Source organism: Hermetia illucens, chromosome 6, assembly GCF_905115235.1.
Source record: "Hermetia illucens chromosome 6, iHerIll2.2.curated.20191125, whole genome shotgun sequence".
Classification (NCBI taxonomy): Eukaryota; Metazoa; Arthropoda; class Insecta; order Diptera; family Stratiomyidae; genus Hermetia; species Hermetia illucens.
Window position 1 is genome coordinate 99,011,783 of NC_051854.1, and position 17,294 is coordinate 99,029,076.

Consider the following 17,294-nt stretch of genomic DNA (forward strand, 5'->3'; position numbering starts at 1 on the left):
TGCCGAGATGAATGCAAGAGGTACGATCCTCTTCAAGTCCACCCAACTACTGGCCTATGCTGACGATATCGACATCATAGGAATAACGACCCGAGATGTACAAACTGCCTTCATCCAGATCGAGCAGGCGGCAATTAGCGCGAGATCTTGGGCTGCACATCAATGAAGGCAAGACAAAATATATGGTGGCAACGTCAGCACCGAAGACGAATCAACCAACAACATCAAACCGCACTGGTCAAACACAAACAAGAAGAAGAATAAGGATAGGAGAATACAACTTTGAGACCGTTGACAATTTCTCCTATCTAGGGTCGAAAATCACAACCGATAACAACTACGATGATGAAATCCGCGCACGGTTGTTGTCAGCCAACAAAGCCTATTTCAGCTTACAAAGACTGTTCCGCTCGAAACGTCTCACCATAGGGTCAAAGCTCGTACTGTACAAGACTATGATCTTGCCAGTCCTCATGTATTCCTCGGAAACTTGGGTTCTTAGCAAGAAAAATTGCGAACTCTTGGCCGCGTTCGAGAGAAAAATCCTCCGAAGAATTTTTGGCCCCCTACATGAGGATGGACGATTCCGTAGCCTACACAATGACGAAATCTATGAGCGATACCATGACCGTCTGGTTGTGGATAAAATCCGGCTCAATAGGTTACGGTGGGCGGGTCAGTTAATCCGTATGGATGAGGATGATCTTGCCCGGAAAGTCTATAAGGGCAATATCTATGGTAGAAAAAGAAGACGAGGCAGACCCTGCCTAAGATGGAGCGATGGCGTGGGTCAGGACACCAGACAGTTTTTAGGGATATCGAATTGGTGGACCTCGGCGCAAAACCGGGATGTCTGGAGTTCCTTATTAAGGCAGGCCTAGACCGGATACCGGTTGTTGCGCCGTTGATGATGATGATCGGAATTCGAGCACGTCACGTCTACCATCGCTCGTAACTGTCAATAGAGCCTTCAATCCCTTCCGTTCATCGATCCGTTTCCATGATTGCATTTTCAACCAGATTTTATGACGCCCCTTCGCGAAGAGGCCGACGACCGGCCGAGAAAGAACATTTTTTTATCACAGCCCAATGCTCATCGATATTTTCAGGCGCCGTTCGATCAGCAAGATAACCCTCACTGTTAAGCGAAAGCTGGATCATACAAGTGGTCGATGTTGAACTTAGTGAGTCACAGTTCACCCACTCTATGAGAAGTAGCGGACGCAACACGCAAGCGAACATAAGCAACCATCAGATTATGATCCACTCGAGGGCGATGTCAGCGCTTCTCTTGCTAGACACATCCAAGAGACAAGGGACAACTACAAAATCTGCTGTTGATTGCATCGGAAGTTGGTATATAGAATTGTACAATTGTGATGCTCCTTAACTTGGACTGGAGTCTTTCAGTCGGAAGTCTGCCAGAAACCGGCTCCCAGGTCAAGAGAGCGCGCCAGCTCATTTCCGTAAGAGAAACAGGAGTATTCTCCCGAGCCCCACCATCTTACCTAGCTTAGGCCCAGAATATCTAGCTTAGATCGTTGGAACTTTCGCTCGAGTTGGAGAAAGTGAACATTCAGGGAACGGTCGGCAACGTTGTCGAGGAGTTTGCGCACATTCCAGGAACCAATTGTAGTCCGTTTTCGATAACCAAAGGTCTTCGCTTTGAGGTCAATGCTCAGTCCCTATGAGAGGTGTTGTTGACGTTTCGTTATCAGCGAAGTTTCAGAATTTGGCAGCTTAGCAGCAATTTTCTATCCCTTTTAGTCCCCTCTTTCGACAAGCAGGGAACACTTTGAGTGTATTTTTCAAACCCAACTCGCAGACTGATATTTAGATCACCTTCAGAGAGCTACTTCTATATGAACAAAACGGCATAAAAATTAGGAAAACAATTTTGGTAGTTTGAAGCAACAAAAACTTGTTTTTTCTTATTCGCTAGTGTTGATATTTTTATTTTGCAAATACCGATATTTCGGGAACCACTTGTTCCCTTCATCAGTGCTAACAAGTCTTGTTGACAGAAGTTCGTTTCATTCAATGTCGATGGAATCCAATAGTTTAGGCACAGTTTCCTTTATATGAGCAATGTAAGTTTCATCATTATATAAGCTCCTCCTTACAACTGGATCCGACATAATCGCTTCCGTTTGAACGTTTATGTTGCTTCTATCCCTGTAGACGAATAATGCTAACGTTGACTGAAAGTATAATTCTGTAACGCAAACGGAAGGATATCACTGATGATAGAATAAACCTGAGATAATAATTACCCAAATAACTGTAAGCTTTGATTTCTTCTTGCAATTGTTCGTATGTGGGCAATTCACCCTCGTATCCAGTTTTCACCAGGACATCAATAAAGATGTTGAAATAATGCCTGAATGCAATTTCACGGAATTCGTACGGCAGGATCCCCGCCATGTAAACCAAATCATAGGCCGGTGATCCCCAATGAGGGATTTGGAAGTCCACCTGGAAAAATCAAACTGTAAGCCTGCTTGGAGTATCAATTTGAAACCATGCACTACCAGAGCAATCTCCGAAATAGCGTTAAATTCATTCCTTTTGAACATCATATTCCGTATGTGGAAGTCACCATGGTTGAGGACGCTATACGCTGCAGGTTGATTCACTGCCTTGACGCATTTATCCATTAACCATTCCGCTGTGATTTTGCGCAATTTACTTGCACATGATTCGAAACCGGGCAAACTCTCCATTACTTCCGCCAAGAATTTTGGTCCTGTTAAGAAAAAATCCATTCGTCTCGAATATGAAAAACCGAAAACGGTGCCTTTAAGATGGAAGTCATTTCGACCCTAGATAAAAATCGTTACAAGAATCATATTTAAATGAAAAACAGATAATTTCTGCGGACATGATTGACTTCAATTTGATACTTACATCGGCGTTCATTTTAAAGGTAACGGCATGCAATTGAGCCAATTTCGAAAAGACTAGTCTTATCTCATACTCATCCGGAACATTGTGAGGCAACATAAAATACCCTAACTCCTTGAGATCTTCAAAAACTATAACTTTATGCGGCGTCAATGAAGAATATAAGACTCTGAAACGGAAAAAGTATTCAATCCATTAAACTCCTCCCCATTGTTACCCACTAAAACTACTCCCTAACTCCTATCGTTTTCCCGCGGAAAGACCGCAAAGTATTAGGCCGCGAGGCGGACAAACCTCTAGCCTCGTCCTTCGCCCATCGATTGCATTCAAAACCGTGCCCTTCTCGCCTCCTCTACCTCTCTCATTCTGCACTGAGTCCACCCCACCATGTGGCTAACTGCATTCTAGTTCACCTGGTACCACTTCCCAATTAAATTTTCAAGGGCTACTCTTCCTCTCAATGTTTCCTCCAGATTCTTCCTTTTCTCTGCGAATCCGTTTAGACCTACGCAGGTATTTAGAGTATCCGCCATGTCCTATGAAGAACTGCGTGAGATCATAGCTCATCTCACCATGTATTCTCTGCGTCCACACCTTGATACTGGGAATCAATCCATGGGTTCATTGGACCATTTCCTCCCGTTTCCAACGTTATTGCCATCTGCTTAACTAGACCTTCCTTTCGGCGATTTTCGCGTGCCGACCAAAAGGGGAACCGGATCCATAGATGCGCCTTATCTCATGGGTCCAAATGTCCATCGGCATCATTCCGGCTACCGCATAAGTCGCTTCGTTCGAGATGCTTCTAAATCCACAGCACACTCTCATATTCTCTCTCAGCCTCGCATCCATCATCACTCTAAGGTATTTGATTGCTGGTTTTGAAGTGATGACGTGCTTCCCCATTCTGATGTAAGGTTTCCTTACGCCGCTTCGTGAGAAGCACCGCCTCTTTTTTGTCCCCCGCGAATGCAAGGCCTGAATCTTTCAGCCACTTCTATATAGCAGTGAGCAGTGGTCTGGATCCGGTGTTTAGGGATAACGTTTTTTAGCGTTTACCTGACGCCGAATGAGTCGATTCCGGACTTTCAGCGCCGGCTTGATGCTCTGGAGGACGCCATTTCGAGCACGGAGGGACGAATCCTGGTTGGCGGTGATTTTAATGCCAGGGCTCTTGAATGGGGCATGCCTCAATCAGACTCCAGAGGGAAACGGATTCTGGAAATGGCGGCGAGAACCGGGCTCGTAATTTTAAACACAGGATCCACGCCAACGTTTCGGCGCCCAGGTTGTGAAGGAAGCATTCCTGACATCACTTTTGCGTCGGAATCTCTGGCATCATCGGCGGACGGGTGGCGAGTCCTAGAAGACTTCTCGGCAAGTGATCATCAGTACATTGCGTTCGTGTTTGACGCTACTTGCCGGCGAGCACCAACGCGACGTTCCCCCTGCGTGTGGAATGTCGCGAGGGTGAACATCGGAAGGTTCGTCGAAGCTCTTGGAGCAGGTAGGGCCGCGCTGGGGGGCACTCCGGGGGGTGGTGGTGTCGCAGCTGACACCGTCGTAAATTCAGTGATGAATCTGATAACGACGGCGTATGAGGCTTCCATGCCCCGGAGAAGCCCCAGGCGCGACAAGCCTTCTATGTACTGGTGGACGGTGGAAATTGTCGACCTACGGAAGGAGTGTCATAAGCTCCGCCGTTTGGCACAACGTTTGTACGCCAACGAGGAGGCATGTGCCATAAAGGCACAATATAGATCAGCAAAAAGGAGACTCCGCAGCGCTATAAATAAAAACAAAGCTCGCGGCTGGCAAAATCTTGTTAATGAGGTGAATGAGGGCCCGTGGGGACTTGGCTATATGCTTGTCACTCGGAAAATCGGGGCTCTGCGGAAGCCCTGCATATTGAGCACCGACCAGATGGACCGCATTGTGCGGGCATTGTTCCCCAGACACCCTGTACGGGTTGATGTAAATAGCGCGGAAGGCGTCGTGGATTGCCCCCTTTTCACAATGGGAGAACTCGAAGAAGCGGTTATCACCATGAAAAACAGGAAGGCGCCAGGTCCTGATGGCATCCCAGCGGAAGTTTACAAACTGGTGTTCCGCCAACGGCCAGAATTGCTGCTGGAAGTGTTCAACGCATGCTTAAAGGAGGGCATTTTTCCTTGCCGCTGGAAAGTGGCCAAACTCGCGTTGATCAGTAAGGGTAAAGGAGACCCGGAACTCCCGTCTGCATACCGACCGCTGTGTATGATTGACACGGCCGGAAAAGTGCTCGAGAAGCTCATCAGGGGTAGACTCGCTGAAGCGATCCGTGCTGCCGGGGACTTATCCGCAAAGCAGTTCGGGTTTAGAACAGGGAAATCTACAGTGGATGCTGTTATGGAGGTCGTAGATGCGTTTAATCGAGCCGGGGCACACAGCCGCCGATCTCGACGGATAGTGCTCCTCATAACGCTTGATGTCAGAAATGCCTTCAATTCCGTAAGATGGACAGATATGCTAGGCACACTAGAGAACTCCTTTCACGTGCCAAGCTATCTCTTGCGGATATTGAGGGATTATCTGAAAGACCGCTCCCTGTTCTATGAGACGCTAGAGGGCCAGAGGAGGATGGAAATCACGTCGGGAGTAGCGCAGGGATCCATCCAAGGGCCGGACCCCTGGAACGCTTCCTACGATAGTCTGCTGAGACTCGATATGCCCGAAGAGTCGCCCCTGGCCGGTTATGCAGACGACGTTGCGGCACTTGTTGCCGGACGCACTGTTGAACAGGCGCAAAGCAGACTTGGCATATTGATGCGACGGGTAAGCGGATGGATGACTGCTCATGGTTTCAACCCTGCGCTGGAAAAAACCGAAGTAGTCATCCTGACCAGAAGGAGAATCCCGACCTTGCGTCTCATATCGATCGGCGAGTTGACTATAGTGTCAAAACCAGCGATTAAATACCTTAGTTTAATGCTCGACGCGAAGATGAGCTTCTTCGACCAAATCAAAGCAGCCGCGGACAGGGCTGCAGCAGGAGTCGCGGCCTTGAGTCGGCTAATGGCGAATGTCGGCGGCCCCATATCAACTAGGAGACGTCTCCTCATGGGAGCAACGCAGTCCGTCGTTCTCTATGGTGCGGAGGTATGGGCTGATGCCCTTGACAAGCAGGTGCATCGTAAACGCCTCGCTCAAGTGCAGAGGCGGGGAGCTTTGCGAGTGGCGTCTGCTTATCGCACCGTCTCCGAATCGGCTGTGGATTGCGGGAGTGATCCCCGTTGCCCTCCTTGCCAAGGAGCGCAAAGCTCTCTATCGCCGTAAGGGCGAAAACGTAAGAAAAGCGATTGCCCGTGAAGAACGTCAACGCACCCTTAACGAGTGGCAACTTTCTTGGCAAAATGAGCCAAGGGGCAAGTGGACTGCGCGGCTCATCGACAAATTAGATCCGTGGTTGAACAGAAAGCACGGTGAGATTGATTACTTCCTTACCCAACTTCTAAGTGGGCACGGAGGTTTTCAGTCTTACCAGCACAGGGTTGGGAAGGCGCGATCTCCTGATTGTGTGTTCTGCAATAGAGTGGCGGATGACGCTGAACACACCTTTTTCTCTTGCGAGAGGTGGGACGGCCTCCGCCAGCAGCTTTATGCAGACACAGGGGAGCTCTCTCCAGACAACATTGTCAGAGAGATGCTGAAGAGCGCTGGCAGCTGGAATCGTATTGCGCATTATGTTCGGGCTCTTCTTACTACGAAGAAGATTGAACTCGACCGGCAGAGGGATCGGACGGTAAGGGGTTCCCTGAACTAACAACTCCCTTCCTCCCCTCCCCTCCCATTGGTGAAGGGAATTCCCTGATTTGAAGGCTCCCAAAGCCGGGAGAGCGGGAGGGCTAGCCCGAAGTAATGTGTCAAACGGTTCCAGGCTAGTTCTCTGATGACAGGGAGGTGTTTAGTTGGTAGTCCGCCAGCGTGCTGTTGCGGGAGTCCAACACTCTGTGCGTAAACGCGTTCACCTACCCTACTCCCGAAAAAAAAAATATAGCAGTGATCGCTCCGGATGAATACCATTCCAAATCCGCAAGAGGTTTTTCAACAACAATCACCACTATGTCATCCGCGTAACCCATTATTGTAGCCTTCCTATCAACTGGAATGTTAAGGACATCAATATACAGGATACTCCCCAATAGTGATCGCAGCACAGCTCCCTGTGGAACACTCGCGGAGACAATGTATTTACTGGGTCCATTTTCTGTCTCGTACCAAACTTTCTACCTGTTAAATAGCTGTCGGTACAGTTAAGTAAGTCGGTACAACAGTCGCCCCCCGGGAACCTCCTTATAGTGTTTCAGTTGACCGAGTTAGATGCATTTTGCACATCAAGGGTAATCACTGCGTAATAATTGCTCTTGCCACCTTTTCCGTGCGTCTCATTTTCAGCTAAACAAATAACCAGTTTAATGACGTCGGCTCTTGACCTATCAGGATTCTTCTCAGGTTTCGGCAGAAACACTAGTCTTTATCGTTTCCATGTCTATGGAAAGATCCCATCCACCTAGCATGCTTCAAAGAACTCTACAAATATGTCCTAACCACCAGCGTAAGGGCTTTATTTGGTATATCGTCGAGAAATGGTGCTTTGTCATCTCCCAATTTACTATAAATTTCCAGTAGTTCCTTTGTCGTTACTGGGGGTATTACAGGAATACCTTAAGGTTTCCGTTACCGCCCGTGCTCCCCTGAGGAAAGAAACCCGGGACAATTTTCAGTAGGAGATCAAGACATGTAATTTACAGAGCTGCCTCACGTTTGAATCTCTCCATTACAACTCTGGAGGCCCTGTAGGCTTTGCCATGGGTTTATATCCGTTTATATTGTTTGAAGCAATCCCTCTTGCACCGCTGAATAGCCTAAGATTATTTCGAGCTTCCTTTGTAGACACACTACGTCATCTCCTGATCAATCGTATCCATTATTCTCTAGGACGCTCATTTGGCACACCGACCTAAAAATCAAACAATTCACTATTCCAGTAGTAATCAGGTCTTCTACTGACGAAAGTTTTCACAGATCAACCTGATGTTCTTCTCATTCTTGGGCAAGCAGGTCTCCAACCGCTTGGCTTGTCAAAGACGATTCCCTGGTGATCACTGTAGATGTAGTGTTCACTGATTTTCCAGGACATAACGTGAGCTAGTAAAGGACTAACAAAAGTCAGATCCACAACCCAACCATACCACTATTTTGGCCAGTTAACATGATGTTTAACTACGCGAAAGCCTCCAACAGCCAACGCCTTTCTGAATTAGTCAGTGAACTTCCCCATTCTAAGGGCCATGCCTTGAAGTCATCGGTAATGAGTTTTTGTCTCCGTTCTTTTGACCCCAAGACCAATTTGTGCAACATGTCCTCGAATTCAGCTAATGTCAGGCCTGGAGGAGCATAACAACTATATACGTATATGCCGTCTATTTTTGTACATACAAACCCAGTTGTAGTCTGCCTCACAAACAGACTCACAAAATGCCCTACCTGTAAAATTGGCTACCCACACATTACTTTTAGGATTTCTGGGAAGTTCGCTTGTTATAGCCACTTGCATTTCCGTTTCGTATGTCGTCCCTGGGAAATACGGCTCTTTTCCCCACACCGTCTGCATTGGTCAGATGTCCGTACAAAAGACGCTTGAAGCATCTCTTGAAAGAGATTTGCTCTTTAAGATGAAGGTAAGACTACCCATCCAAGAAGGATCTTCCTGGCATACAGCAGCTTGCGCGCTCCCTCTGCTATTAGGCGGATGGTAGCCGTCTGTGCGCCTCCGTATGCCTTTCTGAGGCTTACAATGGATGCCTCCTGCAAGTCGTTCAGCTTGAACTTCCCTGCCGACACAGAGCAGATCTCCGTCTAAGTAATTGCCCTGTATAACGACCTAAGGGTTTTAAATACGCACGGCAGCACTTTCCCCAGCACTTGGCTGTGAAAGCCTCGGGCTTTTCTCTCTTCGAACCTTCCTTAAAGAGGGTTAAACGCCTTTTTGTTTTTTGGGAACCTTCTGCTTTCCTGAATGTTCATCTTCCTTTCCCGAACCTTCTTTTTCTCTGTTTTCTCTCCCCTTCGTTTCTATATAGCTAGAGCTATCAGGGTTCCTTTTAACAAATCGAGGGAATACGCGATCGCGTAATTTTTTATACGGAACCCTGATGGCTCTCGCCATATGCTTCATTGCTTGGTGCACGTTGGGTTTGCCTTTGCTAAATTCTGGCAATTCAACAATTTTCGCTCCAAGTAAAATGAAAGATGACTTTGCCAGATCAGACCTCTGTTCAACAGCCTTTTTCTCCAGAGTAACCTCCATTCTTGTTTCTGCATATTTCGGGACGTTTACGAAGCTCCTTTGGCCTTTTTACCACTTTGGATATTAAGAGAGATCTCATAATCGTTGAACTTCTCCTGCACGGATCCGGCTCTCAATCTTGAGGAGCCTCCTCTGATCCCTTACGTTCGGACGCAGTTGGTGTCACTACGGCTATTGAAGTCCAACGGTAATCCCTGGGTGCATCCTCCTGCGCTTTTGTTATTGGTGTTCTAGGGGGAACGTGCTCGGTTTTAACATCTCCTTGCCAAAGCTATTTGTAGCATTAGATGTCACGCTGGCCAAGCAGTCCAACACCGAAGGATATCGACGACCAGCAGCCTGCTTGCTGACTTCCAAAAGCTGCAGGTATTGAGGTTCCCAGGGGGCCCTGCCGCAAGTTTACACCTTCTCTCTTCATCCATACTGGCTTATTATTTTGGGTATCTTTCCTGTGACCATTTTTGTCCACGGGTGGGCATTTTCCTCCCACCTACCCGAACTGCTCATAAACATGTCCACACACGCATACTTCCAAATGCGTACAAGTGCATATTCATACTTATCCGCTGATCATTCCTTCATCCGCACGAAGTGATCCATCAGGGCTGCCTGTCCGCCTATCCGTTCGTCCATCTGTCCATCTTTTTTTTTTGAGAAGGTGGAAATCTTCAAAAGGCACTGGTCTGTACTCACCGACGTGTAACACTTTATCCACAAAAACCATCCCCGATTCCTCCCCCCTCCATGCCCCGCGGAACCACCATAAGGTATCACACGACGGAGTCAGTTCACTCTAGCTTGGTCACCTTTCCTCTCCACGTGGCTTACGTAATTGCGCCTTTCTCATCTCCTCGGCCTTTTGCAGTTTATTCTAGATAGACGCGATCATGGAGTTGATCGCATTCCAATCTTTCTCACTTGCTACCATTCTCCGCACCAGATTTCCTGGTACCAGCACCTCCTCTAGAGCCTCCTCTAAGTTCTTGCTTTGTTCCACAAATCTTGCAGAGTGGAAGAATACGTGCTCTGGATCCTCTGGGACACCATCATAGTTTGGACAATCGAGTGAGGTATCCAGCTAAAACCTGTACAGGCACTGGTAATATCCTCCACTGAGGATACAACTATAATCAACTGAGTAAGATTATAGTTGACCTCACCGTGTCGTCTTTCCGAACACTTCTTGGTGGCAGGGATCAGCCTGTGAGCCCACCGACTCTTTCCCGAGCGTTCCTAAAGCTGTGGTCATTAATTTACCGGCCTCTCCCTTTCAGCATTCTTCGAATGCGATAAGAGCGAGATTGCCTACGCATTGTACATGTTCGTCATTTCTGCCGAGATCTAAATCGGCATCATTCCCTAGATGGCGAACGCTGCATCATCTGAGGCAGTCCTGAAGGCAGAATACTCCCTTAGGCCTGTGTTTCTGTAAACTACACTGAGTTTATTAGCGTTAACTGACATCCGCAATACCTCTCCATGTTCGGTATTATCCTTGTCAGGGCCATACTTGCAGTGGATGCTTTGTCGCAAATATGCTGGACGTGTTGCCTACACTGAGCTTCGCGTCTATCATCACTCCCAAGTATTTCATTCAAACATTAGACCAGAACTCTCTACTCAACACTCAACAGCACTGACTGCTTCGTATGGGTATGACTCAGCATCCTTGAGGTGGTTCCTGACTACAACTAGCGTCGTCGGCATAACCCACCACCGTCGCTTCCTCCGAAACCGAAACTGAGCACATCTTTATATATGATGTTCCACAGCAGTGGACCCAATATGGAGCCCTACGGAACACCCGCGAAGACAATGTACTCCTGAGGTCCATCATCTGTGTCATACCAGAGTCCTCCTTTTTGTAAATAGCTGTTGACAATAGCTGGGAGATGTCCATCTGTCCGTCTCCCTGTGTGTCTGTTTGCCACACGCATTTTCCTTAGAAACAGTTACACCTCTTGATGCGAAACTCGGTACGGTGTATGGTGAACGTTGAATTTAAGGGGGAGACGCGTACACGTAAAAGAGGGATGAAATTTTTTTCCCCCCGAATATAGCCATTTGAGGTATGAAATAAAAGGTGTTGATTCGTACTTTTTCGAAACAATGATTAGTTGGGTGGTTACAGTGGTCCGAAAGGGGTCGATTCCTTCAAGGCTGTTCTGATGAAACCTTCTATCGGTTGGCCGCTGATCTGGACAATACCTCACTTATACCAATTATCGGCCTCGCAGCTAACAGTCATACATAACGTGAAGACTATCTTAACTTCTTTGCCGGAGAGGAGCACCGAGAGGCAAAATCTAAAAATAGACGACCTTAGCGACAAAAAAGCTCAAAAAACGGTCGATGAATATAGGGGCTGATCCCTGCTATCAAGGAGGAGAGAAAGCATAGAAGGATATATTATAAACTCTTCCAATTTCTCACGAAGCATGAAGGATACCAGCAGTACACTCTGCAGGTTTTCAATTGGACACTTCTTGATTCTTGAAACTGGATTGTTGTCTCTGCTGACTCCAAGTCTGCATAGTGCCACTGTCTAAAACTTGTGGTCACTTACGTCCTCAGAGGAAACTAGAGTGAATTGTTTGTGAATTACCGGTAGCAGAAAGTCTGGTGTAGCGAATGCTGGCATCAACTATATGATCAGATCTATTCAACGTAAAGTAAAAGAAGTGGGAGCAAGACTCCTCGCGCGTGAGCGACGAAATTAAGAAAAGAGACCAACCACAGGGCAGTTTCCCTTGAATCCAATGTGTTTTTAAAAAATTGTATCTCCTGTGAAAAACAAAACAGTTAAATAGACCAAAACGGACGGAATTTCAACTAGCCTGGTGTTGATGGATCCATAGTTCCCGATTATAGCCATCATTCATAAAAAGGAAGACTACAATGTGGACGTTAAATTCCAAATTCAAAGAGGAAACAGGAAGGACTCTGGCTTAATGCAGTGCGGTCAGAAAAATAAGAAGAGAAAGAGTTAATTCATGTGATTTCTCCTTGAACTAAAACATTTCGAAAAACCCGCCACGCCCCTTCTATACACTTGCAATTACGGATCCACTTCTAAAATATAGTTTACCTTTGTAGTAGTACCATTACTTTAACGTTCTTACCTTGGCGCGAGCAGATCCGTATATCCACATTTTTTTAAAATGTCCCTACATTCGTTCAGTACCTTTGTATACATATATATTTCCCGGTCGAAAACATCTATGGTTTCAAGTAGTTCTTTCTTCAATCCATCAGTATCTGGACAAGTTTTTAGAATTAACGAAATAACTCCATTCGTAATCTCATCCGCTGCAAAAGTAACTTTAATGCGAAACATTATGCTGGCAAAGTGATCTCCAAGAGCCGTAGCAGGAGTACTTTCATAGTTGTGAATCTGTAAATTGAAAAAAGAGAGCTATGTAAAAATCACATCAGTTATGGGTAAATTCGAAAAATTGGCAGTTAAAGCCAATAACAGACAACATTTTCGTCTCCATTATCGCGAGGCGCCGTTCATTGTCTTTTGTAGTCGGCTAACACTCAAAACCATAGAGAGTGACAGGACGGAAGACACTACGGTAAATTTTAGATTTGAAACGATCGTTGATTGATCACAAAGAACACAAGTTTGGAATGCTGCTGTGGATGCCGTATACTACACCAATACTCCAAATAGCTTAAACTCTTCCTCAACTGGAACAGCTCTGCAGGTGAAGGGCATTTCACCCGTCAATCATGCTCCATGTTCCATTGCATGCCATCCCCCAATATATAATAGTTGTCACCATTTCTGAGTGTGTGATCTATTCACTGTCAATTCCACATTTTGATCAACCAGTCCACTGGTTATCTAGCCCGTACGCCGACGAAGCTCATCAATTGATTTTCCTCAAACTAGAGTATTCCAATGACACGACACAGACATGGGTTAATGAAAAATTGGAGTTTTCGAGTAACAGTGGAGGTCATTTTCCATGTGCTACTCCACACAACAGCGTAGTCGATGTGAAGGATGTCCCGAAAAAAAAAGAAAAAAATTAGCATATTAACGACAAGATGCAACTTTAATGGACTCCACTGTGAACATGTTACATTTTGCGTCATCTTATGTCCCACTGATAACAACTATTAATTTCTCCGCAATGCTCCTCCAGCCTAGAGCACTTCACTGCACTGTGTCAGCACCTTCAAAAAACTTCCTAAAACACTATCAAAAACCCTTCCAATGAAAAGGAGGTGGATGGTGATCTAAGCTCCACACACTACGCCTCAATGATCCGAAAGAAGATAGAGGAATAGGGGGGGTTGGGATTCAGAAATTAAAATGGGGTCACTTACTTGAAGGGAGGACAACCGAAAAATCTGATAAAAATTAGCATGGCCTGACGTAGCAGGCCTGAAAAAATTTTCCTCCCCTTCTATAATTACATTTTTGAAAATGTACTGCGAACCCCCCTTAAGTTCAACCAACCACCAGTAATATAAAAAATAAAAATATAGAACATCATATTGGAAAGTTTCGTAGACATCTTTCTATTATCAATAAAGTTGTAATAGATTAAATTCTCCCTTTTCACGTGAAACGACCTGTCAGTGAGAGATAAAATGTCAGTATCATACCGAATTGAATATCAGGCATACTCAATGTATATACACCACGAGAAATGTAAATATTCTTACATGAAAAACTCACGAAACTTTTCATACCTGATACCCGATTTCTAAATTGTTTATCGCTAATTATGCCACTTTGAACTCCGCCATGCTATTAACATAGTATCCTGATCCCAAATCCAGGGAGGAGGGTTTGAGGCAACCTTGCACTATTCTCAGTAAAACAAAAAACAATGCTGAGATCAGGGAAAGAGATAAATAAAGTATAATGGGAGTTACTCCCCTGTGCTCTACCTGATCTATCTTTGTAACAAGTCCCGGGACAGGTAGGCCAAGAAAATGCATACAATGTCGTTACAAACAACAATATGATGACTAGGTGAGGGAGCAAAAAGTTATCATCAGCGTAGCCAAGGTGTTTAAGAAAAAATTTCATGACCTACTGACGTTCTCTATGTTCTCCGGAATTCCCCTCCTGTGTAGACCATCCCAGATACACTCCCCATTTCTTCCAAAATGATACGTAGGGTGTTAATGTGGTCATTGCAGGAGGACCCGGCGCGGAAGCCAGTCTGCTGCCTGTTTATCAAGTTTTTAAGAAGTTCTTTGATGCTTTCTACTCAAAACTGGGTATGATAGTTGTAAGGGTTCCTTAGAATCTTAACGATCATCACCTTCTTCCACGGTCCGGTTTCCAAAGATTTCCGTACGAGTGGAAGTAGCAGATCTGCAGAAGTTACATGTGTAGCGATAAATAACTTTGCAGAGAAACCGTCGATCCCAGCATTTTTACTCCATTTGAGTGCACTGATTATGGAAATGATTTCTTTTCTGCCTTAAGGACCAGTCCATATCCGCATGGTACGGTGACTTGCCATTTCATCAACAAGAGAAGGAACTTCACCGGATGTGATATGGTTATGAACCGTGGTGACGTGCACTCTGCACTTCTTCAGCTGCTCGTCATCTTGAATGTGGAGTCGATCATTAACGTCCTTCACAGGACCATCAAAAGATTTGCGACCACATGCAAGCTCATTCGTGATCCAGTTAAAATCCAACTGACCTTATGACAAGCTTTGCCCTCGAATAATATGTCACCAATATGACCATAATGCCAACCTTAGGAAGCCTCCCCTAAACTCATGTAATTACTCATACAAAGCAGCCTTCACCACTTTCTTACTAATCACCATAGCAGTGTACAATTGTGCTGCTCCTTAACGTGGACCGGAATCTTGTAGTGAGAATCCTGTCAGGAACCGGTTCCTAGTTGAAGAGAGCGCGCTTTGCGGTAGTCGTCAGGGGCAACCTGACACCGAATTCGCGTCTGCTACCACTTGGCTTTTCGGAGTACAGAAACGCATTGCTATATGTGTGACGGGAGGGAGAGGAGCACTCAATTCGATTGTCCGCGCACGAAATCACGGTATTGCACATAATCTTCAAATCTATGCCTCTAAAAGTGCACTACCTTCGGCTTAAATTCAATTTTTATGAATGGAAGCGACGGGACTAATGTAAGTGACATTAATAATTAGTACTTGCAACGCAAATAGTGCCTTCCACAGTTCTCAAAACGAATTCAATCAAATTAATTACATTCAAAAGTCGCAGCCGAAAACGAAAAGCGCCGCCATATTGCAAATGACGCAACAAACTTATCTGTCACGCATCATAAAAGTTCAATTTTCTGAACTTTTTTGAAACGAATCATAGTTAGTTTTCGATAGCCGAAGGTCGTAGCCGTGAGGTCAGTCTTTATCCGAGGCGTTGATGATGTTTCGGTAGCAGTGAAGTATCGAAATTTGCAGGTTGCTAGCCCACAAATATCTATTCGTTTTAGTCGCCGTTTACGATAAGCAGGGAAGACTTTGAGTGTATTCTTAAGCCCCAACACACAGGGCACAATTTAAACTTATATTTTTTGTATAATAATAAAGTGATAAAACAATTGTTAATTGGAAATGTATTAGGTGTCATGAGGGTTTGTTATTCAAGCCACCAACCAAAGCACAGTTACCGCACTTATTTTATATTTTACAATATTTTTATATTATGGTTTCACATAATGTAATTATAATAAAAAATTAATCAAAAACACAAAATTTAACTAAATTAAAGTTAAATTTCACCTGAACATTTTTCCCTTTGCCACTCTCTTCAATAACCGTTCGTAAAAAGTCACTATTAACCCACTGGGGTAGCTCCAATTCATCGAGATTGAAACTCATGGTGAAACCTAACTCTGCACTCCCGACGCACACGTCCAACCCGCTGGGGATCTTTGGATGAATTGCCAGAGACAATCGTGGAAACTTATCAGCTCGTCTATCAGATTGAGCGACGAAGCCACTAATTTGGTCAGACCACTTTGTTAGCGAACTCATGGCCTTCAGTACGTACTAATTCGTTATCTACCGTCCGCATTATAACTCTTTTCAAAGAGATACAATCTTATCCGAATAGTATTGAGTATTAAAATGTGCTGGCTAATGTTGTGAAATGAGGTTTTTTTTAGAATTTAAATTTTAATTGATGTTTGCACCTGCTAATGGCATTTCACAAAAATTTGAAACAACTGGGCTCCAAGCAAATCTGTAGTCTCCCCTTTTGAGTCAATTGAATCTTGTGTGGATGTAATTCTAAATGTTTACGTTGAAGCAATCAATATGTTTAATTCTTACGAACATTATATCGTTTGGGGGATTTACATCTTAACATTGTTAATCTTGGGATATAATGACATGGAGCAATCATGCATACTACTCACGGTGGGAATCATACAATTTGTGGAAGCATGTGGTTCCCGAAGTACTACTTTTGTGAAAGATACCTATGTACATAGCTAAAATTCAACGAGGGGAACCTTGCCATTCATTCCGCTCAGTGTTTCACTCTGATTAGAATAATAACTTTAAAGGCAAAGTAGTTACATACATTATTAAAATCGATTTACTGTCTGTCTGTCTGTCTGTCGCAGTCACTTTCTCCAAAACGGCTGAACCGATCTGAACGAAATTTGGTGTACATATGGGAACTATGAAAACTCACGCATACATTGAGCGACATAAATTTACGTAGAGTTTAAAGGGGGGCTCCCCATACATGCAAAGGGGGATGTAAAATTTTTTCAACCAATGTAGTCAATATCAAATGAAAGATCTTGATTAGTACATCCCGAAACTGACAATAGTTTTGAAGTAGGTTTCAAAATACGCGAGTAAATAGGCAAAATGTGCACAAGTGAGACAGGACTCATTTTCGTTTAAAAACTAACATACATACTCCTCAATCAACTGTGCCTGAATAAGCTCTCAGTTCCGGATTATCAGAAGGCGAACTGGAAGCTCATTAACCGGATCCTTAAGTCCGTCTCTCCCCAACAATATCAAATTCAAAAAGACCCTTCGGCACAGACTCTTTA

General features: G+C 44.9%; 1 protein-coding gene across 1 annotated transcript; it reads right to left on the reverse strand.

The window, feature by feature from the left end:
* Positions 1-1,908: 1,908 nt before the first annotated feature.
* On the reverse strand, positions 1,909-16,257 carry LOC119658615. Its single transcript, XM_038066108.1, has 6 exons — positions 16,003-16,257; positions 12,376-12,647; positions 2,908-3,073; positions 2,532-2,822; positions 2,274-2,475; positions 1,909-2,215 (listed from the first exon to the last, which is right to left on the reverse strand). The coding sequence occupies exons 1-6, from the start codon at positions 16,255-16,257 to the stop codon at positions 2,034-2,036; spliced, it is 1,368 nt and encodes a 455-aa protein (XP_037922036.1). The 3' UTR covers positions 1,909-2,033.
* Positions 16,258-17,294: the final 1,037 nt, after the last annotated feature.